The sequence below is a fragment of the Notothenia rossii genome (genome assembly GCF_949606895.1).
Source record: "Notothenia rossii genome assembly, chromosome: 6".
NCBI classification, from domain to species: domain Eukaryota; kingdom Metazoa; phylum Chordata; class Actinopteri; order Perciformes; family Nototheniidae; genus Notothenia; species Notothenia rossii.
In genome coordinates, this window is record NC_136909.1 from 40,958,468 (window position 1) to 40,983,739 (window position 25,272).

General features: G+C 39.8%; 1 protein-coding gene across 1 annotated transcript; it reads left to right on the forward strand.

Annotated features, from left to right (window-relative positions):
* Window positions 1-6,717: 6,717 nt before the first annotated feature.
* LOC307044374 (3-hydroxy-3-methylglutaryl-coenzyme A reductase-like) lies at window positions 6,718-24,319 on the forward strand. Its single transcript, XM_079689546.1, has 20 exons — window positions 6,718-6,874; window positions 8,644-8,820; window positions 9,998-10,109; window positions 10,754-10,841; window positions 10,926-11,010; window positions 11,091-11,196; window positions 12,074-12,180; window positions 12,785-12,904; window positions 13,030-13,190; window positions 13,696-13,934; window positions 14,013-14,173; window positions 18,429-18,623; window positions 18,712-18,870; window positions 19,394-19,551; window positions 19,657-19,762; window positions 20,532-20,702; window positions 21,323-21,463; window positions 21,567-21,725; window positions 22,292-22,446; window positions 23,279-24,319. Exons 2-20 carry the CDS (start codon window positions 8,656-8,658, stop codon window positions 23,328-23,330), a joined length of 2,640 nt encoding a protein of 879 aa, XP_079545672.1. The 5' UTR covers window positions 6,718-6,874; window positions 8,644-8,655; the 3' UTR covers window positions 23,331-24,319.
* Window positions 24,320-25,272: the final 953 nt, after the last annotated feature.

Here is a 25,272-nt window from a genome sequence, read left to right on the forward strand (position 1 = left end):
ATGTGTGGCGCGAGCGAGCGAGAAAGCGCGCGCACCGGTTACGTGTATTGTTGTTAGCATCTGGTGCTAGCTAGCTGCGCTAACGGATATAAGGAGCTTTTTCAACAACAAGGTGGAGGGAGAGTCCTGTGCTGTCAGACTGAGAGGCTGATAACTACAGCTCTGGTGAGGTAAATTACTCTCTTGAGTCTTTAGATAGTTAACTTAGTTTAAGTTATCTCAGTGGGTCTCAAACGGTTCGGTCACCATTTATGTAAACACATATTTCCATTTGAGGGGGTAGTAATTAGTAAAATATGCATGAATAATACAAACAAAATGTTAACTAGGTGAAAAAAGGTAAGATAAACTTGTTGAGAGCTAAAACTAATCTTTGCTGTTGCCTCAAAGAGGAGCAGGGGGGAGAGGAGGGAGACAGGAGAGGCCGATTCAGGAGCCCAGACACACTCACAACTATAAATGAACCAAAAACAAATAAATAAACAAGTTTCAATGTTTTTTCATATTGGATATTGTATGTTATTGGTTATGGCCATGTACTTATGATTTTATGATTATTTAAATGTATACATTTTTGTTTCATATGGGTGTAGTCTCTTTATTTCCCCCTCAAAGTGCACCAGATTGATGCATTTAAGTCCAACATTTAAAAACAAATCTTACCGGGGGAGCATGCCCCCGGACCTCCCTATAGGATTTGAGGCCCGGCCCCACTGTTCCCAAATAGATTTGCAATTGTTTTTAAATAGTAACCCATCTCCATATGTTTCTTTTTGGGTAGTAGATTTAAACTAGAGGGCTATCACTTTGTGCAGCAACGCTATTGACAAATAAATCCAGCAAAATGGCACAAAAAACTGGTAGTGGCCTCAGGGACGAGGAGTCATTAACCAGCCAGTAGGAGTCAAGCTTTACTTTCTTTTATATCCATAAAGAAAGTAAATCTGTTTACAGTTGTTTCATTATGGATGTTGAGAGGTATCCATATATCTCTTCATTTTGCTCTCAAATTGCACCAGATTGATGCATCTAACTTCAATATTTAAAAAAAAATGTTCCCGGGGGAGCATGCCCCCGGACCCCCCTAGACTAGAGGGTGTCAGGTCCACTCCCCACTTATAAAAATAGCACTTTACCACTGCACCCCCTTTAATCTCAGATGCACCCTGAGTCATTTTGTTTAAGTACAGTGAGCCTTTCTAAAATATACAGTAAAGAGACAAACCCACCAGCATTATAGGATATACTATGACTATGTGCCAAATACTTGTTGCTGATTTAGAGTACTGGCACCTTTTTTATTCCAATTCAAGCACTGCCTAAACATGATGTGTAAAATGTCATGTAAAATATCCTGACGACATTCTGACGAGAAGTTGTTTATACTCTCCAGAGCTGCACTGGAGTCAGAGCAAATGACCACTCGCATTGGCTGTATTTCCTCTACCCACTGAAGTGCTAGAGAGATAGCCATCATCTCTACTGTATATACTGCAATGTCATCACTTGTACGCTTTCCCACTTTGACTTTTAACTCAGGAACATAAAATGCACAACTAGTTAGACCATTTTCTGGACTTTTGGATCCATCAGTAAATATTTTTATAAAGTGCCCATATTGTTCATGTGGAACAGTGTTCACATAAGCCTGTACATTGATTTTGTTTTTCATTGATTGTAACCGTTTCAATAATGATAAATCTACTATAGGTTGAGGTAGCAACCATGGTGGAACAGCTGATAACAACACCGTCGGACTAATATTCCATTCTTTAACTTTGAATTCCTTACATATTTCCGAAACACAAACACAAAAACTTTCTTTTTTTATTTTGTTACTTTCCCAACTTGTTTGTACAGTTTGTTTAGTAGGGTGAGTATCTTTATGGCCCTGTAGATTTGCCCAGTAATTAACAATTAACTGTTTTCTCCTCAAAGAAATTGGTATTTCTCCGACCTCTACCTGAAGTGCCGACACTGGTGTAGATCTGACTGCCCCACAGCATATCCTTGGTGCTTGTGCCTGGACTCTATCTAATTTTTGAAGAGAAGAATATGCAGCTGAACCATACACTATTAGTCCGTATTCTATGGCTGATCTTATTAAGGCTGTGTATACGTTCCTCAAAGCAGCTTTATCAGCCCCCCACTTAGTGCCTGCCAAGCACCTCATAACATTTAAAACCCTTTTACATTTATCTACGACTTTATCAATGTGAGTACTCCATGTGACTCTCTCGTCCAACCATATTCCCAGAAATTTAAATGTCTTCACTTTCTTTAGATCTTGTCCATAAAGTTTTGACCTAACCTCCTCACCTATCCTTTTCCTCGTAAAAAATAAAGTTTCATTAATAATCCTTCCTTCCACATCATATCGTAAGCTTTTTCCACATCAAAGAATACAGCTACAACACAGTCCTTGTTCGCTTGGGCTTTCCTGACTTCAGACTCCAGGCACAGCAGTGGATCTAAAGTACTCCGCCCTCTTCTAAACCCACTCTGATAAGGAGTCATTAGTTCATTTTTCTCAATGTAGTATGTCAGCCTTTCTGTTATCATTCTTTCCATAACTTTACACAAGTGTGATGTCAGAGCTATAGGTCTATAACTCCCTGCACTGGTTGGATCTTTCCCAGGTTTCCTAATAGGAATAATGACAGACTCTTTCCATATTATTGGCAGCTTCCCTTTCTCCCAGATCTTATTGTACATCTCCAGCAGCTTTCCGAATGCAAAATCACTTAATTTGGTCAACATTATATAACATACATTATCTTTCCCAGGAGCAGTCATTTTACACTTACTTAATGCTCTTCTCAACTCTTGAATAGAAAAAGGTATATTTACAACCCTCTGCGACGAATGTCTTTCTTCATATACATTAGGATGTTCATCTAACACTTCCTGCCTCCTGATCTTACCTTCTTCTGTCAAATTTTCCGAAGAATGAACTTTGACAACATTTTTAGCTAGAATTTCTGCCTTCTCCAAAGCACCAGTGGCAACTTCCCCTCCAATCTCTAACACTGGCAGGTTACTCTGCTGTCTTATTCCCCTCATCTTCTTAACCATTCCCCATACTTAATCTAATGGTGTAGTTCTCCCAATACTTGAACAGAATCCTCTCCAACACTCCCTTTTTGCTCTTTTAACAATGTTCCTTACCTGAGCCTGTGCCTTTTTATATTCTAATAAATTGTGTAATGAATGTGTCTTTCTTAGCTTTCCAAACAGCCTGATTTTGTTTCGGATTGCATCATTACATTCTTTGTTCCACCACGGTACCATCTTAACACATTTACTAAGTTTACCAGTTTTATTCCCAATAGTTTGATTAGCGCTTTTAATTATATTTGAAGTAAATTGCTCATTTATTTCATCAATACTTCCTGCCATATCAATCTGATCAAATTCATTATCACACAATTTAGCAAACATCTCCCAATTTGCTTTAGAAAAAGTCCATCTCATGATACCGTCTAGCTCAACCACATGATTTATATCAAACTTGATTATAATCGGAAGATGATCACTCCCAAAGCTGTAATTTGCCAATACTTCCCAACTGCTACCAGAAGCTAATTCACTTGTTACAAGAGTTAGGTCGATCGCAGACTCTGTTCCATCTCTAAAATTGAGTCTTGTACCTTGCCCATTATTTAAACAAACTAATTCCTTTGCCTCCATTAAATCCTCCACCACCTGTCCGTTGTAATCTGTTGATCTCCCTCCCCACATTGTATTATGTGCATTAAAATCACCACACCATATTAATTCATTTCCTTGGCAAAGACTGTCTAATTCCTCTATTTTGAGTTTATTACATGGATTATAAAAATTCAGGACACTAATTTTCCTTTTATTAATCCAAACTTCTACACCCACTATTTCTAAATCATGACTGTTCTTAAATGTTAGCCTACTATAAGACATTACTTCTCTGATAAAGATTGCACATCCCCTTCCCTGGCCATCATTTCTATCTTGTCATAGCAGTATATCCCCCAATTATGAAGTCCAAATGAGTCTTCAGCCATGTTTCTTGAATACAAATAACGTCTGGTTTTTCTTTTAACTGATATATATAGGTCTTGAATTATTGTCCATTTGCAATAAGGCTTCTAGCATTCCATTGCAGAATGAGAAAAACCATTAATCTATTCACTAATCTGTGAATCATCATTATTGGTGGCTAGCATATCATGTATAATTTCAACGGTTATATTCTTTATCCCCAAAAATTCACGTGCTGCTTCCACTATTGTTTTCAGTCTTGACCTCTTTTTTGTTTGTTGCAAAGCAACATTCACTACTTTTCCAATAAAGGCCACACATTTGTACTTATTAACAATCAATGCATCCTCTCCTACTGTATCACACACTTATGTGAACACTTTGTGGAGCTTTCCTTTGCCTGTGGGAGTTTGGGAAAATCTTTTGAAGAGAACATACTTGATGCTACTTGGGATTTCCTAGCTATGTTTAGTGAAACCTTTTCTGTTGCTTCAGCATATGAGACTTTATTTTGCACTTTGTATCTCTGCACCTCCTTGGCCTTTTTCTGCACTTCACAGCCCTGATACGCAGCACTATGTTCCCCACCAGTTACAACATTTCACCTTAGCACCTGCAATACAACTACCATATTCATGTTCCCCCGCACATGTCGGACACCTGGTCTTAGTTGCTTTGCACTTGTCTGCCACATGCCCAAACCTTTGGCATTTAAAGCACCGCAGAGGTTTAGCGATGAATTGTCTTACTAGAAAGCAACCGATCATTATCTTCTGTTGTATTTTTTCTTCAAACTGAAGAAGAACAGACAAACTATCCACTATCTTACCCTGATACCTAGTAGGAAGACGCTTAACTACAGACACTTTTCCCCCTTTCATTTCTTTCTTGAGTTCTTCTATGCCGATTTCTATGGGAACTCCACTGATAACTCCAAGTATTTTCCGATTTGCTCCAGGAACATGGCATTTAATTCAAACTTCATTCAGGGTCTTCATTTTCAGTAACTTTTCCTGTTGTTTTGCATTCATCAATCCAACCAACATCCGTCCTTTGCTCAGAAATCTTGCTTGCTTTATCGATCCAAATTCTTTGTGAATCGCTTTAGTCAAGGCCACTGGATGTAGCTTAGCTGCGGACTCTTCATTCTCAATCCTTTTCTTTACTTTCTTCCATTCATTCTGCGAATCAGATTCAAATGTAAAGTGCAAACATGAAAAATAACAATACAAAGTGGCCAGAGTAGCGAACTGTCTTCTTGCACACATCACAGTTCGCTATATTTGAATTGCCAGTTGTGAAATTGCTCCACACAACGCTGCTCTTTCTCTCAGCCATCATGCGCGTGTGTGTGTTGCACTAGCGAGTCGCTGGCTGCTGCTGTCCTTCCCTGCTGGCTGCTGTCAGTCCAACCTGATCTCACCAGAATGCGTGACTCCACCACGACTCCTTAACACCGCATTGCGTGCTGGAGTCACGAACTTTGTTACATTTACGTGTCGGCACCACGCAAACAAGTCAGTCAGTTTGATAATCGGCGTTCAGGCAGGGAGCGCGCTACGCGTGCGCGAGCCTCCAGGAGAGGAGAACAGCAGTGGAGAGAGAAGAAAAGACTATACTTGTGTTCGTCTGCACCATAGGGTCTGCACATAGTTTTTTGAAGAAATTGACAAGTAGAGGAGACGGAAAAAACAGATATTATAAAGAAGTATAAAAGTATCGATCCTATTGGCTCGAGTAGGCCTATCGATATTTTGTAACGTAACGTAATATCCGAAGTATCGATATTTTGGGATCGATCCGCCCACCCCTTGTGTAAAGAGCATGTAAAGAGAAAACTATGCTATTATCTAATAGCCACTGATGCTAGGTCACTCCGAGTAGATGCTGGTCCTACAGTAAGTGAATCATTTACTATAGGCGTTGTGGATTAAGGCAAATTCCTGAAAACGTGAAAAGATCTTGGCAATAAACCTCTTTCTTATTCTGATCATTTCCTTATGGAACATGATTTCCTGCTCAAAACATTTCCATTCACACAGAATCATTTAACTTTGTTTATTTACTCAGTTACTGTAGCCTACTTACAGTAAGTACTAATTGGAGGTACTTGTACTTCACTTGAGTATTTTGACTTTATGATACTTTTTTATTCCATTTTGGAGGCAAATGCTGTATCCTACTTGTTATGCCACTTTTTTTGTTTTACAGCTTTAGTAACTAGTTACTTTGCAGAGATAGAACATTATTACAAAACATGTTTGTATTAATAACACAAACATTTTAGAATAATGCTGTCCTTTTTCTTGACTACAAATTAAAGTATTTGTACACTGTAGTAATGCTAGCCTATAAAGCTCTAGGTCCTTTTTTCCCCACCTCTGATTTAAGCCTATGGCCACCACCATTCTATCTGTTTGTGAAACCTTTTGTACACATAGTTTGTGAAGTTTGTACTAACGTGTATCTTGTTCTACTAAACACCTTCGATTTAACGTGACAAAAGTCTACAAAGTATAAAGGTTTTCCCCTGTAATTCAGATTACCATACACTCCCTCACAGCCCATAGGCTCTCTATGCATTTTCTCAGTCTGTGTGGTGGCGAGATTAGGCGTCCTCGCGCTGGCCCCGCCCCTTTACGGCTGTCGCCTAGGAAACGGGGCGTGGAAAACACGCTGGTGAAGCAGGTCACCGACGTGATTGGCTGCAGTGTCGGATGATGCAGTAGCGTGCCATCGTTCCATCTGTCCTGTGAGCTGCAGGGGAGACGCTCACTCCGTGTGTCGGTGAGTGTGAGCGGCTGTCTATGCTCCGGGAGTCTGGGCTGTCTCAACTATCACTCTCCAACCACCGAAGGTAAGGCAGACTCTTTACTCAATTCAAATAGCTTTATTAGCACGACCAAACTGTATTGCCAAAGCTATGTACATTGCGACATCTATAGCCTACATAGATATTTAAAACGAACTGTTAAATTCATAAACATTTTTGAATAAATGCAAGAACGACATGTTTTCTTTACAAGAGACACAAGGAATACAAGAACAAATACATTTAGAAATAAGAAAACATAATAGAAAAAATTATGTGAGTTAGTGATTATTGTGCAGGATCATGCTGATATTCAATTCATAATACATTAATGATAAATACAAAATAATAATTAAAAGATGTAAGATGTAAACATGAGTCAGTGTAGGTTAACCAGGGCTTGGAGTGTTACTTGAAAATTGTATTCCGTTAAAAGTAGTTTTTAAATCAGAAAACTAATCTAAGTATCACAATAGAATAGTAATGTAACCTGATCACTTTCAGATACTTTTGTACCTTAATATCAAATGCAATGCAATGGCTTGATATGTGACTGTTTATTAAGTAAAACATGTACTGAGTGTTTTTTAAATTTTTTAAAGCAACTCCTGCCTTTTATTTCATTATTTTATTCAGTCTAACCATAATAGTGCACAACACATGACCACATACTATACAGTTTAAAAAAGCTGAAATAAAATCTGAACAAAAGCTACGTTTTCGATTTTAAACAGTGGATTAAGCTCATTTACACTATGTTATGAACATATAGGTTCACCTACTCAATCTGAAAAATAACAAATGAACCAAAGAAAGTGAAAACTATAAATACAATTCCGGCAGTAGTGTAGAAAATGGCCTCACTGTATGGATTTGAAGTATTTTTTTACAAACCAGGTGTCCAAAAAGAAGAAAATCAGCAAAAGCAGGCAATGTGACATTTTAGTCTAGGCCTACAATATAGTATACACTCTAAGAAGTGACGCATCAAAAATGTATGTGTAATATGGAAACCATTTTTAAACACTATCTGTGTTACACGCCTTAACACATGAACACGTAATGACTGCCCAATGCGTGTCATACATGTGAAACAATGATGAACACATTATTATGGTATTTCTGCACATTGTGCTTTAACTACTTTTAAATAATTACCAGGTGGCTATAATGTTTTCTTTCAATAGCAATCAAAAGCAGTAATACATTTGTTATCCATTTATGTATAAAGATTTAATTGGAAATGTTTTACTTTTTTAAAATATCATTAATTATTTGTTTTGTGGCTGCTGAATGTCATAGAGTAAACTGACTAATTTACACATTTGATGGATATGTAATAATATATTCAATATATACAAATAAAAGTACAGAACAACTCATAAACTGTACAACAGTTGAGTTTTCCTTTTATTTTTTAATTCTCTCCCTTAAAATAAATACAGTATATTTTTATGTAACGTTTAATTTTTGGTAGGCTATTTATGTGAAAGTGAAAGAAAATTATAAAATATAGATAATAAATGATAAAATAAATTCAAGATAGCCAATTCATAAAGCAGAATGTTCCTTTTAATTATATGTGTTGTTATCTGCAGTTTACCTGGATTATCATTATTAATATCAATGCATTTACAGGAGGAGCTGTCAATTTAACTATATACCATGGATGATTTATAAATATATTTTAATGTATCATTATTATCATCACTTCTAATCATTGATGTTTGGTTGTGGTTGTGTTTCCGATGATTACGGATCTGAGCTGACTCCTTCCTCCTGGCTAACATGACTGTACTTGTGTTATTTGCTAGCTCTGCTGCACCATGCTGACCCGTCTGTTCCGTATGCACGGCCTCCTGGTGGCCTCCCACCCCTGGGAGGTGATCGTTGGCACAGTCACCCTCACTATCTGTATGATGTCCATGAACATGTTCACTGGCAACGACCAAATCTGTGGCTGGAACTTTGACTGCCCAAAAACAGAGGAGGTGAGTCAGATGATCAAGAACATTAGTATTATTTGTATCCATCCCATAAAAACATTAAGCATTACATTAATGCACATCATGCAAACAATATATTGTTCTATTTAATATTGTAAATCCTGCACAATCTTTTCAACATGTTGCACACAGCTCCTCATTCTGAATATAGTTTTTGTAATATGTTATTATATTTTACTGTACCCAGGTTTTCTCATAATTATATGTTGTGTAATTATTTTCTTTATTTCTAATTTGTAACAATAGTCTTAAAATAGTTATTTTAAATAACTTTTATAAAAGTACTGTTTTGTGCTACATGTTTGTCTTTATGTGTCTCGTTATGCACCATTCATACCAAAGTAAATTCCTTGTATGTGTAAATCTATTCTGATTCTGAATATATCCGTTATCTTTGACAGTTGATCCACCACACAACGGAGAGTAGGACACCAACCTAGTTTCAATAAGCACTTGCATGACTCATGACTAATAGCTATAAATTCCACAAAACATGCAGCATTTTTCAGAATCAGAATCAGAAACAGGTTTATTACCAGGTTGACACATATGAGGAATTTGACTTGATGTCATGGTGCATAAATAAAAGTAAAACACAAATTTAAAATACAGATAGAGAACAAAAATAAAATGGATTGGATTGGATGAGGCCGGTAGCAGAGGGGAAGAAACTGTTCAGGTGGCGAGAGGTTTGGTCCTGATGAAGTGCAGCCTCCTGCCAGAGGGGAGGGGGGTTAAGTCCATAACTATAGGGATCCACCATTTTTTGCCATGAAAAGACATCCAGAGAATATGTATGGTGATACTCTGATTTGTCATCAGGCACTGGTTAGCTGGCAACCTAGCATGACAACAAGCCTCTAAGAAACATCTGTTGCAGGCTATGAAATATTCTGACACATTACCTCCAAAAACATCACATCATATTGTTTTTAAGAACAGTATGAATACAACGAATTGAATGGGTTAATACGTGAGCTTTAGAGGTGCTGCTGTGTGGATTTTGTTTGGACAGAGCCTGTCAGCTAGCTGTTTCCTCCCTTTGTGCTAAACTAAGCTAACCAGCTGACGGCTCTAGCCTAAGGATATTTCCCAATATGCCCAACTATTCTTTTTAGTTCATCCCTTACTCAACCAGGCATTTGTTCCTCTCTCTTCACAGCAAATCCTCAGCAGTGACATCATCATCTTGACCATCACACGCTGCATCGCCATCGTTTATATTTACTTCCAGTTCCAGAACTTGAGACAACTGGGGTCAAAATATATTTTAGGTAAAGTATTTAAGGGTACAGAAGATGTTTATAACATGGTGAATATGATAATGTGGATGTAATGACGGCAGAGGAAGAAGCTAGCTATATAAATCCAGTGGTGGAAGAAGTACTCTTGTAAAAGTAGCAATACTATATTTTAAAAGTACTTTGTGACAAGTAAAGTCCTGCATTCAAAACCTTAACTAATTAAAAATACAAAAGTACTGGCATCAAAAATATACTCAAAGTACCAAAAGTACAAGTACTCCTTATGCGTAATGGCCCATTTCAGAATCGTTCATACATGGAGTTACTGGGTTTATATTATCATTATTGATGTGTTTTATCCTAACGGGTAAATGTATAGCTAATTAGAATAACTTTATATTCTGCTTAAAGTTCATTTAATAATTGATTTATATTTTGTATTAGCTAATAATCTAAACCTAAAAAGTAACTAGGAAAAAAGCTGTCAAATTAATTTAGAGGAGTAAAATGTAAAATGTTGGCTTTCAAACCGTAGTGGAGAAGAAAAATAAAGTAACCTAGGCTGAGATACTCAGGTCAAGTAAAAGTTCCTCAAAATTGTATTTAAGTATGGTACTCTGTTACTATCCATCACTGTATATACTATAATATGCATCTCATGTACTCTCTTGCAGGCATTGCTGGTCTTTTCACCATATTCTCCAGCTTCGTATTCAGCACAGTGGTCATTCACTTCCTGGATAAAGAGCTCACGGGCCTCAAGTAAGGACAACTCTGCATCCTTTCATGCATCCCCAGTGTCTTTGTTAAAAAAACTCAACATGACTGTTCTGTTCTGTCCTCCAGTGAGGCTTTGCCGTTTTTCCTGCTTCTCATCGACCTCTCCAAAGCATGCGCTCTCGCCAAGTTCGCCTTAAGCTCTAATTCTCAGGTACTAAGAAATATGCACTCATCATACTCAAAACTTTCACAGACAATTCAACAGTAAACTAATTTACTGTTCTATATCAGGATGAGGTGAGGGAGAACATTGCTCGTGGCATGGCAGTACTGGGACCTACCTTCACTCTGGACGCCCTGGTGGAGTGTCTAGTGATCGGAGTGGGAACTATGTCAGGTACTCACTGCTTTCAGACTTTTTATTGTTAGTGTGAAATCAGTGTTAGGTGTGGTTACTGAAGCTGAGTGAACTCCCGCCCAGGCTGGCGGACCACTACGGGTAGTCAACAGCGATAGACAAATCATTTTTGGATCCCATATGATCCTTTGATCCATGAATTACACATAGAATTGTTTTCAATTATAGGATAATTGTGCAGTTTAGAAAGTTTGTTGTAAAACTGTACATGACTTTGAGAATGCGTAATTAGAAACACTTCACATCTGAAAGTTGCTTAAGTGATGTCAAGCATGATGCACGTGTGTCATGTAGCAGGATTTAAAGAAAAAAAGTAAAAAAATAATGAAAACAATGTGTTATGCCTCGTAATAAATAAAACAAATCTGCCAATAGAACAAGTGAACATTTGTTTGGTAAGATTTCTTGAAATAACATGGGATATTAAGATAAATCAGATCTTGTATTAGCAGGAAAATGTATTTTAAACTAAATATGGTGTGTTACAAATATAATCCAAAATTGCTCAAAAGTGGTCGTTTTTTTTAATGTTAGTTGGTGATTTAAAAACATTTTTTTATCTGAGATACTTCTCAAATGAAGATGTTTTCAAGAGTCTTTGACATAACAAGATATTTAAGATGCATTGTCTAAAAACAGTGTGGCTGTTATAAAGCTGCCAATTTGACCTCCTACATTGTACAAACTAATGCATAGCTGTAACCTTTACCCTGCGGACACAGAGCAGATTATCTCCCCGATAGCAAATGCAGAAGAGCAGCACCGTGAGCAGCCCCCACTGTATGAAGGGAGTGGTGGCTTTCTGTTTGGTCATTGGGGTGACATTGTGGCCTCTGACATGTCTCGTGTCCTCCAGGTGTGCGGCAGCTGGAAATCATGTGTTGCTTCGGCTGCATGTCGGTCCTGGCCAACTACTTTGTGTTCATGACTTTCTTCCCTGCGTGTGTCTCCCTGGTGCTGGAGGTAAGGGTGCAGTGCTGAGGTGGGAAGGAACTAAGTATTTGTACTCAAGTACTGAACTAAAGTACCATTTTGAGGTATAATTGTACTTCACTTGAGTATTTCCATGAAATGCTATTTCATACTTATACTTTACTTTGTAATTTTACTCCACTATATTTATTTAAAAAAAATGCATCTCTATAAATTAAACTAGTGGACTAAATGTGTTTAAGTCACTGTCTCTTTGAGTCCAATTATTTAAATATTTTACAAAAGTGCATCAGAACTTTATTTGTCTACAACAGTAAAATGCTACTTGATGTAACATTATTATCTAGAAATTTCACATATACAGTATAATTATAATCATATTCACACACAATTTTTCTGCACAATGATTACTTTTACTTGTTATACTTTAGCTGATAATACTATTGTACTTTTACTTAAATAAGATTTTGAATGCAGGACTTTTACTTTTAAGTATTTTGACAGTAATGTATTGGTACTTTCACTCAAGTAAAGCGCCTGAATACTTCTTTCAGCACTGGCGCAATGTTCCAGTGTAGGTGTGTACCTGTATGTGCTTCGGTTGGTGTGACTGATGGTGTTGTGTTTGCTTTAGTTGTCCCGTGACAGTCGGGAGGGACACCCGATCTGGCAGCTGAGCCACTTCTCCAGAGTGATGGAGGAGGAGGAGGACCACAAACCCAACCCCGTCACCCAGAGGGTCAAAATGATCATGGTAGGTCCACTGAAAAAACTGAAACGTTGACTTTAATCAAATGTATTATGTCAACAGATTTCACACAACTGTATTAGGTTAGTGGAAAGCAATAATGTGATTTGTGTGGCATGCTGTTTGTGCAGTCTCTGGGCCTGGTGATGGTTCACGCCCACAGCCGCTGGATCGCAGAGCCCTTGTCCATCCACACCTCAGGGGGCATCCCTCAGGTTGGCATGGAGCTGGACAGCCTCTCCCCCAGGAGGATCGAGCCAGAGAAACCACTTTGGCACTTCTACCTCACCAGGTAAGGCTGGTGATGGCCATGCTTTCAACTTCATGTGCGCTCGAAGGCTAGATCAAGATGCAAAAAGGCCAATGTACAGCAGAGACTGTATATTAGGTTTGAAGTAAAGATTAAGTAAGAATGTCCAATAAAACAATTTAAAAATAGAATACAAACATTTATATTAACACATGACGTTAAAGTACATGGACAAAAATAAACATTTTAAGAAAAAGTGAAGATAGTGATTCAATTACACTCTCTAGTCTTGATGTTCCTAAGTACTGTATTTCCAGATAGGGAATGATATACAACCTGTAGTAATACGTTTGTTTCTGACACACCAAGACGTTTGTTAGATAAAAATAAGTTAAAGTCTTGTTAAAAAAAAGACTGCAGTGTGTCAGAAGGAAAATGTGATCTTTAGTTTCTCCGCATAAAGAAAACATTAATACATACATTAATGCGAGTGTTTGCTTGGATCAGAATAAAAGACGTTGTACATGTTGCTGTCTCCCCCCTGCAGGATGATCACCATGGACATAGAGCAGGTGATCTGCCTGGCTCTGGCCCTGCTGCTGGCCATCAAGTACATCTTCTTTGAGCAGGTCGAGATGGAGTCTACGCTGTCACTGAAGAACCCCATCACCATGTCCGCCCCCGCCCCCAGCCCCCGGCAGCGCACTGAGAGCTGCTGCAGGACAGAGCCATGCCCCCCCCGACCCCTCGCCCCCGCCCCGCCACCCGCCAACAAGGCAGAGAGAGGTGCGTCTGTGCTCAGTGGTGATACTGTAGCGGATGGACTTGTGTGGCATGGTTGTATCTAACGCCTTGTTTCCCTAGATGAAGTGATCCGGCCCTTGTCTGCCCCGGCCGCCGACACCCAGCCTAAGAGCCACTTCGTGGTGGGGGGGGAAGAGCTCAAGGTTGAGAACAATCAGCCCAGCCTCCCCGAAAAACCCAGAGACCTGGACCAATGTGTGGCCATCCTCAACAACCCTGAGGTACATTACACATAAATAATACAAATAATAATAAAGCTTTATTTGTATAGCACTTTTCATACACAGGATGCCGCTCGTAGTGCTTTTACAATATGGCACACAACTTAAAGGTTCCATGTTATGGCCATTTCCACTGATCATAATTCCATTGTTGAGGTCTACTAGAATAGATTTATATTGTGCAATTTTCCAAACTCACATTGGTTTCTCATACAGCATCTCTGTAAACTACGTGTTATCACTGAATTTCACTCTCTGCCTTTAATGGCTCGTTATAGCTCCAATAGCTCCAGCCCCCACCCTCCCTGTGAGCACAGTGTGCTCTGATTGGTCGGGACGTTGTGAATCCCGCTGAGCTCCGTGGAGGTGTGGTTTCCATGTTTAGCGACAGCGAAACACAGCCAAACTCACACTGAGCACACACAAAGTCCGACTGAAGTAAAAACAATAAGTGTGGCTTGATATTGAGTAAGAAAAAGGTTGATAAACGCTGTGAGAATGGGTCTGCAGAGAGAATTTCGCCGCGATCCCAACTGTCTGTTATCAGCCTGCAGCCAGGGAGGAGAAATCAGCAGAGCTGCCTGCACTGAGTGTGTGTGTGAGGAAGTCCGTGGATTGGTCAATTTGGACCAATCAGCGGGGGCTTAACGTAAGGGCTCCGCGGACGTAACGGCTCCACGGATTGGTCCATTTGGTTCCGGTTACCGCATGACCGTATCGCGTCATAGCTCTGGGCGCGGCTACTGGCCATTCCTACGTCACGATACCCAGGAAGTAAACAATGGACAATGACGTATCTCCAACGAGGTGTTCTGGGGCAGCACAGACAGGTCTTTTCTGTGTTAGAGTTTTACTCGCTACAGGGTGTACTTTGATGGTTTTGACTCTGCACACCGTTTACATGCATAAAAAGCTTCATAACACACAAGGGGACGGGTAATAACCGGAAAAGCATGACATGGGACCTTTAAGACAAACAGAAAGTAAGGCATTAACGTTAAACGTTAGCACACATGAAGCATGAGTACATGATGCAAACATCTGTTGAACTTGAACTGAAGCTCCCAGACTGCAGAGGAACACAGGGGATAGTCGTCCAGGGGGTTCAATTATCCAGTCAATAAAACAGACAGTCAAGCTTCATATTCGGAGGCCGTTGTATTTATTTGCAATTTAGCTGACATTGGATTCAGATTTATAGCTGCTGCTAGTCCCGTTCACTTCCAGACATGGGCGTAATTTCCACTGGGGACAGGGGGGACATGTCCCCCCCACTTTTCAAATCCCATTTGTGTGTCCCCCACTTTTTAAATGTGTATTATTATTTTTTTACGCGAGCGGTCATCGTCACGGAGGAGCGTCTGTGTGTGTGTGGGGCACGAGCCCATCGTTTGAGAGAGAGATAAAAAGAGAGAGAGAGAGAGAGATTTTTGGGGGTTGTTGTTAGCATTTGGTGCTAGCTTGGACTGGAGCTAAGGGAGATTAGAAGCTGTTTCAACAATAAGGAGAGGGAGAGTCCTCTCCTGTGTGACTAAGAGAGATAACATCAGCTCAGGAAGGTAAAGGACTCTGAGGGATTAGATTGTAAACTTTAGTCTAAGTCTTATCTCAGTGGGTCTCAAATGGTTTGGTCATCTATGTAAACAAATATTTCCATATTAGTTGTATATAAAATAAGTTAAGAAATCCTTCCAATGTGTACTATAGGTCAGTACAAAAATAAAAAACACAGTTTGAAAGGGGAGTGATTAGTCAAATATGCATAAACAAAAATAAAGAATGCCGACTAGGTAAGATAAAGATAGGAGAGAGGAGTTTATCAAATATTTGTTATTGGTTGTGAGCATATTCTAATGTTTTTTTGTTTATTGAAATAAATACAGTTCTGTTTCATATGAGTGTTGAGAGCTTTATCCATAAATCTCTTAATGTAGTCATCAAAGTGCACCAGATTGATGCATTTAACTTCAATTTTAAGAAAAAACTTCCCGGGGTGCATGCCCCCAGACCCCAGACTAGAGGATGTGAGGTCATCACAAATAAAACAGGTTCACATGTATAGGATACTAGATAAGTGTGCAAACTCATTATATACACATTTTTCTTGGATTTGTTAACACCATAGTCCCTAATATATTTAGAAAAAAAAAAGTTTTTTTGTTTATTGAAATATATACAGTTCTGTTTCATATGAGTGTTGAGAGCTTTATCCATACATCTCTTAATGTAGCCCTCAAAGTGCACCAGATTGATGCATTTAACTTCATTTTAAGAAAAGACTCTTCCCGAGGTGCATGCCCCCAGACCCCAGACTAGAGGATGTGAGGTCATCACAAATAAAACAGGTTCACATGGATAGGATACTAGATAAGTGTGCACACTCATTATATACACTACACATTTTTCTTGGATTTTTTAACACCATAGTCCCTAATATATTTGTAGAAAGGCAGGAAATTGAATTAAATTGAGAACATTTTTCTGTTTTGTGTCCCCCCCACTTCTCAAACCAAAGTTACACCCTTGCTTCCAGACATACACTCACTCTCATCTCGCTCGCTCTCAACATGCACACTCCACACATGTAACCCCCCCCTCTCTCTTAAAGGGATAGGCGCCCTTACTCTGCATGACCCCCCTATAACACATGATTCCATAGAATTCTAGAAAAATACACAAAATAATAAATGCAATTAATTAGTTTTGAATTTAGCGACAGATAAACATCTAAGTTAAAGTTGTGTTTCAACAAAATCACACAACGCAAGATAAACAGAAAAAATAAATTCAGCTCAGAAGTTCAAAAGTTGTTAACACACATGCAGCATACTGTATGTACGTGATATATGATATTTCAAGGACTACAAGGAGGTTAAATCGGCAAATGAAAAACAAAAATGCCGACTAAGGCTTTTTAAAATTTTGATATACTTTATTAATCCCCGTGGGGAAATTGTTTCTCTGCATTTGACCCATTGTAGTGTTAGGAGCAGTGTGCTGCCATTTTGAACGGCGCCCGGGGAGCAGTGTAGGGAACGGTGCCTTGCTCAGGGGCATCTCGGTAGCCCTTGGTCTTGCCGGGACTTGAACTGATGACCTTCCAGTTGCCAAGCCAAGTCCCTATCGACTTCGCCATCACCGCCAAACTTAGTTGGCGTTCTCTTGGTAGGATGTTCCACAGTTTAGGGGCATAGAATCTGCTTCCCCAGTTTTATTTTGGGGGACATTTGAAATATTTAAAAAGCCTGCTGTTGAAGGCATTAGGGCCAGGGACACAGAATGACAGAGAATCAGTGAGATAAGAGGGTGCCAGAAAATTAAATGTAAGGATTTTAAAATCAATTGTAAAATATAGAGAAAAGCTACCTTTCACATCTGAAGTCTCAAACAAGTCGGGGGTTTGCTTATACTTTACCTCGGCACACCTTTAGCTCCGGTGTCTATTTCAGTCGCCACACCAATTAGACTGCAGGTTTGAGGCAGTAGTCTGATCTAAGAGCGTTGTAATAAGCTTACTCACTCCACTCTCTCTTTGAGGCTGAACCAATTAGAGCATGACGCCAATAGATAAGACACTGATTCCTCTGGCCTGAACTCAACTCGTGCAGGTCCAGCTTTCACTTCTCCCGCACTGCATGAGGGGAGGAGGATATTTCACGTGACATGTTGAAATGATCAGAAGCGGAGATTTAAAAAAAGATCTATAAGGCTTATGGGGTTTACCTTTCCCGTAGTGTGTGATATAGGTTTTTGTGCATGTAAATGGGCTGCAAAGGCTAACATCCCATTGTAGGGAGTCCAGATATTGCTTCAATATTGATTATCTGCTAAAAAAATTGTTGGTGCTTTTATGAAATTAAATATTAGGCAGTTGGTTGTAATCCATTTCCTATAAATTGTAATTGTAGAATGCAAGCCAACACTATAGCCCTATAGGACAAGCATTATGTCACACAGTTTATTGATAATTGGTGTTCAAATATGGAATGGGCTGAATCTGAAGCTCTCAATATTATTTCTCAACAGCACTTTCAATCAAAGTGTGGGTTTATTTCACTGGTATATTAAAAAAATATATATTTTGGTTTATCCAATCTTAAGTAAATATAGACAGGAACGATAAGATAAGCCCCACCACCTTGCCAGCGCGTCTAGTTTGAGTGACTAGTAAACACAAATGATTTCAAATTATGAATCTTCCCTCCGCGTCCAGTGTAAACACACCTTAAGTCCCTGCATGGTTGTGTTTCTACAGATGGGGGCTCGTTTCCTGAGCGATGCTGAGGTGATGCAGCTGGTCAACTCCAAACACATCCCTGCATACAAACTGGAGGCCATGATGGAGAAACCGGAGAGAGGAGTGGCCATACGCAGACAGATCTTATCCTCCAAACTGCCCTCTCCCTCTGCACTGTCCTCCCTGCCATACACCCACTACGACTACTCCAAGGTGAAGACACACACACACACACACACACACGCACGCACGCACGCACGCACGCACGCACGTTTTTCTCATTCATGTTTCTGTTTTCCAGGTGATAGGCACATGCTGCGAGAACGTGATTGGCTACATGCCCGTACCTGTGGGCGTGGCTGGACCCCTGCATCTGGATGGGAAGCAGTTCCAGGTTCCAATGGCAACCACAGAGGGTTGCTTGGTTGCCAGCACTAACCGTGGTTGTCGAGCAATCGCTGTAAGTGTCCAATTGATTGTAACAGGGCGGACAAAATATATTTACATTTAACAATAATTTCACTTTGACAGAAATTAATGTATATTTAATGCTCATTCTGGTATAATTTCACAGATCAAGCTTTGTGAAGTTAGATTAGTTATTATTTACATATGAGTTATCGGGTACACATAGGAGTGTGCAGCCAGAATAACCACAAACAACTTACTGTATTTTTATATTATGGCAACATTGAATTTACACACTGTGTTCACAAGAAAAATTGGTGATCTGTTCAAATGGTTTGAACATGGAAGACCCAGACTTTGTGTTTTCCTGAAGAACAAAAACAAGTGATTAATTATAGCTATTTCTTTTTTCTTCAGCTGATATCAGAAGCATGACTCCTGAAAATTATATGAAAATGTAATTTCAAAAAAGAAAGTTTTTGGTTATTTCATTCAGCCTTTTCAATTTATCTTGGCTCTTCAGTAGGGTTGCGATGTGATGACTTTATGTTAATACTATGTACTGTATCTCACAGCTGGGAGGCGGAGCCAACTGTCGTATCCTGGCCGACAGCATGACGCGAGGACCCGTGGTGAGGTTGCCCTCTGCCTGCCATGCTGCGGAGGTCAAGGCCTGGCTGGAGAGCACGGACGGCTTTCAGGCCATCAGAGACGCCTTTGACAACACCAGCAGGTAAAATAGAAACGCTGACATGGACATGACGAGGATTCAGAGTCTGGGCTGTGCTGTGTGTCTGCGTGTTGTCTCTGTGTTTAGAGGGTCTGTTGCTGTTGGCAGGTTTGCTCGGCTGCAGAAGCTGCTGGTCGGTCTGGCCGGGAGGAATCTCTACATCCGCTTCCATTCCAAGACCGGGGATGCAATGGGGATGAATATGATCTCGAAGGTAACTGTTGTGGCTGTGTGGATAGTCAGCGGGTGCAATTTCATACAACCACTTAGTGTATTAAAAGTACGGAGCCCCCCAAAGACTAATGGAAAAAAAAAAAAAAAATTGTGCGCATGAGTTGAACATCCCTGACATTAGTTCATAGATCGATGCAGACTGGTTTACTGACTCTCCTTCTTTGCCGATGTATGCTGAAGAGAGTTAATTCCTCGCGGGTATGCTATACAAACTGTAAATCCCTCTTAGACAAGTGTAATGTTTGATATTAGGCTAAACAAATACAATTTAATTGTATCATCAGTGCACTCCAGTGCTTAAACAGACAGCTCTACAGTTCTGGCCGTAAATGTCCTTTCAAATGAGTTTTAAATATAGCTCAATTGATGTATTTCACTCTGTGTGCTGTGTGCTCTGCATGTGTGACCATTAAAGAGGGCTTTCATCCCTCCCATTCTATTCTATTCACTGTTATTTCCACACATCAACGTAACAGTCTGCAATTAACTAGTGGTCTCCTGCACACTCCAGCTCCTCCTGTACGCACTGGTAACTTTGCAGGAGAAAATATCTTTTTCTCAATGAATTGTTGTTATCCATGTCCCTTAATGCGCTCCGAATAAAAGGGGTGAAAGCAACAAACCACACTTACTTAAGTACAATGTTGAGGTACTTGTCACTTAGCCTGCTAGAGCCTTTATCACCCAGCACCCCCTGGCTGTGTGAGAAGATGTTACTCTCTTTTTAAAGGAAGCATGTTCTCCTGCAGGGTACAGAGCAGGCTCTGAGCATACTGCAGCAGCACTTCCCAGATGTGCAGGTGATAGCTGTGAGTGGGAACTTCTGCACAGACAAGAAACCTGCCGCCATCAACTGGATCGAAGGCCGGGGCAAGTCTGCCGTCTGTGAGGCCACCATCCCCGCTAAAGTGGTCAGAGAGGTAGGAGGCTGCAGCTTACTGTCCGTGGTCTTTACTATATACACAGAAACAAACAGAAATCCATTGAAGGAGACTTGAAAGTCAAGAATGAACACCTTTGAATTACCCAATGCTGCAGATTTTAAAACATAGTCCTCCACAATTACGCTGTGGGCGAGGCTTTAAATGGACCAGACATTTGTGAGTTTTTGGGTAAGATGGTGGAAGGCCTACAGTTTTCCAACTACATTATTTGACGCATCATTCTATAGTAGAGGACAATAGTTTGGCACCTTGTTTCAAGTACTTTTGGCGCACCATTTAGCCCATTATTTGTGTCACCTTATTTCTGACGATTGCCTGATCAAAATAATGAAATATGGATTTTGAATTTATTAGTTTTTTCTTGAACGTCAAAAGAAAGTTATTGTTCAATATATCATATGTCTTCAAGTGGAACCAAACAACATCTTTGTGCGTGCTTTTTGGAAATGTGTGTCGGACGCTGTCACCTAACCTGATGTGGCTTCAGAAAGCTTAAAACCCAGGATTAGCCACTTCAGTAGCTTTGGTATAAGTTAAACTCTATTCATCAGAATGATCAGATCTCATATTAACTGTGTGTTGTGGCTGTGCTGCAGGTGTTGAAAACAACAACAGCAGCTCTGGTGGAGGTGAACATCAGTAAGAACCTGGTGGGCTCTGCCATGGCCGGAAGCATCGGAGGATTCAACGCACACGCATCCAACCTGGTGGCTGCCATCTACATAGCCTGTGGACAGGTAAAGAAATATCCTGCACCTGTGTATTTTCATGTCTTCTTGTGTTTCCTGTGTTAAATCTGTGTGTGTGTGTATGTGTGTGTGTGTGTGTGTGTGTCCTCAGGATCCAGCCCAGTCAGTGGGCAGCAGCAACTGCATCACCCTGATGGAAGCGTCAGGACCGACTGGGGAGGATCTGTACATCACCTGCACCATGCCCTCCATAGAGCTGGGGACTGTAGGGGGAGGAACCAGCCTGCCCCCCCAGCAAGCCTGCCTCCGGGTACACACACACACACACACACACACACACACACACACACACACACACACACACACACACACACACACACACACACACACACACACACACACACACACACACACACACACACACACACACACACACACACACACACACACACACACACACACACACACACACACACACACACACACATCCCAGCTAAAGTATTGATGATATCAGGACAGCAGAAAGTCTACATCTTCTCACCCAGAAGGTCTATATTTTTTAAATAATTTCATATTCTTATATGTTATTTTATCTTAATTGAACATATTATTTTTATTTCTGTTGTTCATACATCATATTTTACCTTATTTGCTAAATGTTTCCCTATGTTTATATGATATATTTTATTTTATTCTATTTTATGGAACAAACGTAAAAAAAACAACTTTCCCCTGGGATTGTTAAATGATTTCTTATTCGACACCAAAGCAGTATTACCTTTGAGAACTTAAGAAATGAATGTGAAAAGCATATATCACAATACTTTTAATCTAATTTGCTAGAGCAATCATTCATGTGTTTGTGTGTGTGTGCAGATGCTGGGCGTGCAGGGCGCCAGTCTGGACTGTCCCGGGGAGAACGCGCGGCAGTTGGCGCGGGTAGTGTGTGCCACCGTGCTGGCTGGAGAGCTTTCACTGATGTCTGCTCTGGCTGCAGGCCACCTGGTCAAGAGTCACATGACACACAACAGGTGAGAGCGACCAACCCTCATTCACACATTTACATGATTCCTCTATGTCTACACAAACAGCAGAAAGATAAGCAAAAGAAAAATGTTTCTATCACTACTAAGAACTGGTTTTAGTGAGCTCAGAGAACTTGGTCCCCATCAGTGTTAGCATCACTACGTAAATAACACAACAGCTGCTGATAATTGGAAACATCTTTGTTGAAAGATAGAAAAAATGTAAAGGCTTGCCAACTTTGTGTTTGTCGCTGTTTGTGCATCAGAGTTACAAGCTAACACATCTGTTGCTGATTAACACACTAGCTAGCTTGTTAGGTATGATTATTATTATTATTATTATGTAAGTAAGCAACATTTATTCATCAATTAATCTTTCTTCAGTGACAACATACACGTGTATGTTTCTGTGAAGACACAGAAAGGAACTGAAAAGATTGTTCACTTTCTTTTTGTTTACAGGGATATTTATATATACTGTACATGGTGTTTAGTGGCATTTCAAACTACAACCGATTTTTGGGATTGAAGGTTTTGAGACAGCGGCAACGCTCTAATTCTTGTTTTCCAGGTCGACTTACTTATTACAGGCTTGGGTCCTGGTCTGCAGGGTCTCAATAATATAAACTAACATGGGACAAGGCAACTACCTTTTCTTAGCATAGTTAAACCTTTGAATACATGTTTTTTAAGAGCACATACATGTTTCACTTTGCACAGCATTAGCACAGCCATAGCTTAATTGCAATAGATAGAAATGTAAGTGAAGAATGTACAACCAGTGTGTATTCACCATACATCATGATGAATCTGACCTGACTGCTGTCTGTGTCTGCAGATCCAAAGTGAACCTACAGGAGCCAGGGACGTGCACAAAGAAAGCCTCCTGAGAGCCTCCTGCATTGAGCCCAGGTCACAGGACAGAGCAGTACATATGGACAATATGGAAGAAAACAATTATTCATTATTCATCGAAGCAGAGCTCAGCTGTCTTTCAAGGGCTTTCAACACAACACTGGAGTGTCTTTGGACCAATCTCTTATGCTGGATATGATGCTAATCAGACTCTTCAGTGGACATATTTCATTTTCTGTATCTGTGTGTGTTTATGGGGCTGGCTTCTTTTATTCCCACATTTACAGTAAGAATGCTGTCTAGCTGTTCTGCTTCAAATGTTTCTGTTGTCCTGTTGCCAAATGAAGCAGTGGGAAACAGACACAGGGAATGTTTGTGACTGCTGAATGTGCATGGGAACACATGACCACACTGAATATAATGAATCATACAGTGTCACAGTTTTCAGCCCATACATTTCTGTGAACCATACAGACAGAATAACCATAACAGACTCAACAAGGAAAGAATAAGGGAACATATGAATAATTAATTATCTTGGATCCAGATAATTAATGATTGCACACCTCACTTAAGGCTGACTTCCTCTCACAACAGGTGGGGTCCCAATCAAAGAATCCTTTAATCATCAGCCCATTCCTGTTGGGATCATACATTCTAATTACCATAAGGAAACCAATTCTCAACCCACCCGCAGTGCATTTCCTGTCACAAAAACAGGGCTGAAGAACAGTGTTCTTATGTGTGATGCAAACCATCGCATTGTGTCTGCTTTGATCAACATCAGGGGTGTCCAAACTTGTTTTAGCTGAGGGCTACATAGAGAAAAATATTTAAAAAATGCTGGACCACTACCGATATTGCCTCATAAGTACATTTATAAGAAATGACTGCATTTATTTGAAAAGGAAAAAGAGTTGGCCGCCGGGTCATAGTTTGGACACCCCTGATCTACAGAAAGTGACAGACTCTTCCATTTTGGATATATTTTGTAATAAATACAAAAGGACTTAAACAACAACAACATTGTACTGTTTTGATTAATGCTTTGTCAAGAATTGGAATATGGAACACGTTGCTGAAGAGCTGAGGTTCATGTCTGCAGTTTTTCCGTCTAGTTTGTATGAAATCTTGAAGTGTGTTGCATGTACAGTAAAGATGCAACGTGGCATGGCTCTGTTTCACTGTTCATAGATTGTTTTATCAGCAGACATTTAATAATAGAAACATTAGCGGGCACGTTGAAAAGCAAGCACCTGTGCACTGATCTGCAACAGGTTCACTGTGTTGCCATATAAATAACATTATTATTATTGTGATGCAAAGGGTTACATCTTGGAGCAAAGCACTGGAACACAAGGAGTACAAAGGAGAGCTTCAAACTGATGTCAGACACTGAAGACTCATTTGAAGTTACAGCCAGCAAGTCAGACATTTGCTAAGAACCAACAATAAAGTGCTCCTTCTCCGCACACAGAGTCAGTAATCAGACATTCCATCAGAGGACATAACCAGTTCGGAAGGCCTCGGTCTGATCCGGTTTACTCTCTGACTTATCATTATCTGAAGGAGAAGACGTTTACAACCTTGCTTCATGCATACTAAGAAGTAACACAGCTGATGAAGAGAGCCTGAGAAAACAGGTGCCAGTTTATCTCCAAACAAAAGGGCCCGAGGCCGAATGCCTGCTGCCTGTACAGACAGAGAAACATGAAATCAGGCAAGGATAGAAGAGGAGAATTGATGAGGGACAAGTAAAATAATTATAAATTATTATCATTATTATTTTATAAAATGAAAATGTATCTTTTGAGAAAAATATAAATATCCTATAGGTATTATGTGTGTGTATTGTATATAAAAGTATACAATTTGCAAGAATGGGACACACTGTTAAACAACTTCCGTTGGTTATGTTCAATTAAACTTTACATTTAAATGATTTTTTTGCATGATTTAACTAATCTATTACAAATG

What these genes read in the sequence shown, in the direction of transcription:
- LOC307044374 (XM_079689546.1), top strand. Translation starts at nt 8,656, where the DNA reads ATGCTGACCCGTCTGTTCCGTATGCACGGCCTCCTGGTGGCCTCCCAC. An exon ending in GTGTCTCCCTGGTGCTGGAG is followed by an intron (nt 12,181 to 12,784) that starts GTAAGGGTGCAG and finishes TGTTTGCTTTAG; the next exon opens with TTGTCCCGTGACAGTCGGGA. An exon ending in GCCTTTGACAACACCAGCAG is followed by an intron (nt 19,552 to 19,656) that starts GTAAAATAGAAA and finishes TGCTGTTGGCAG; the next exon opens with GTTTGCTCGGCTGCAGAAGC.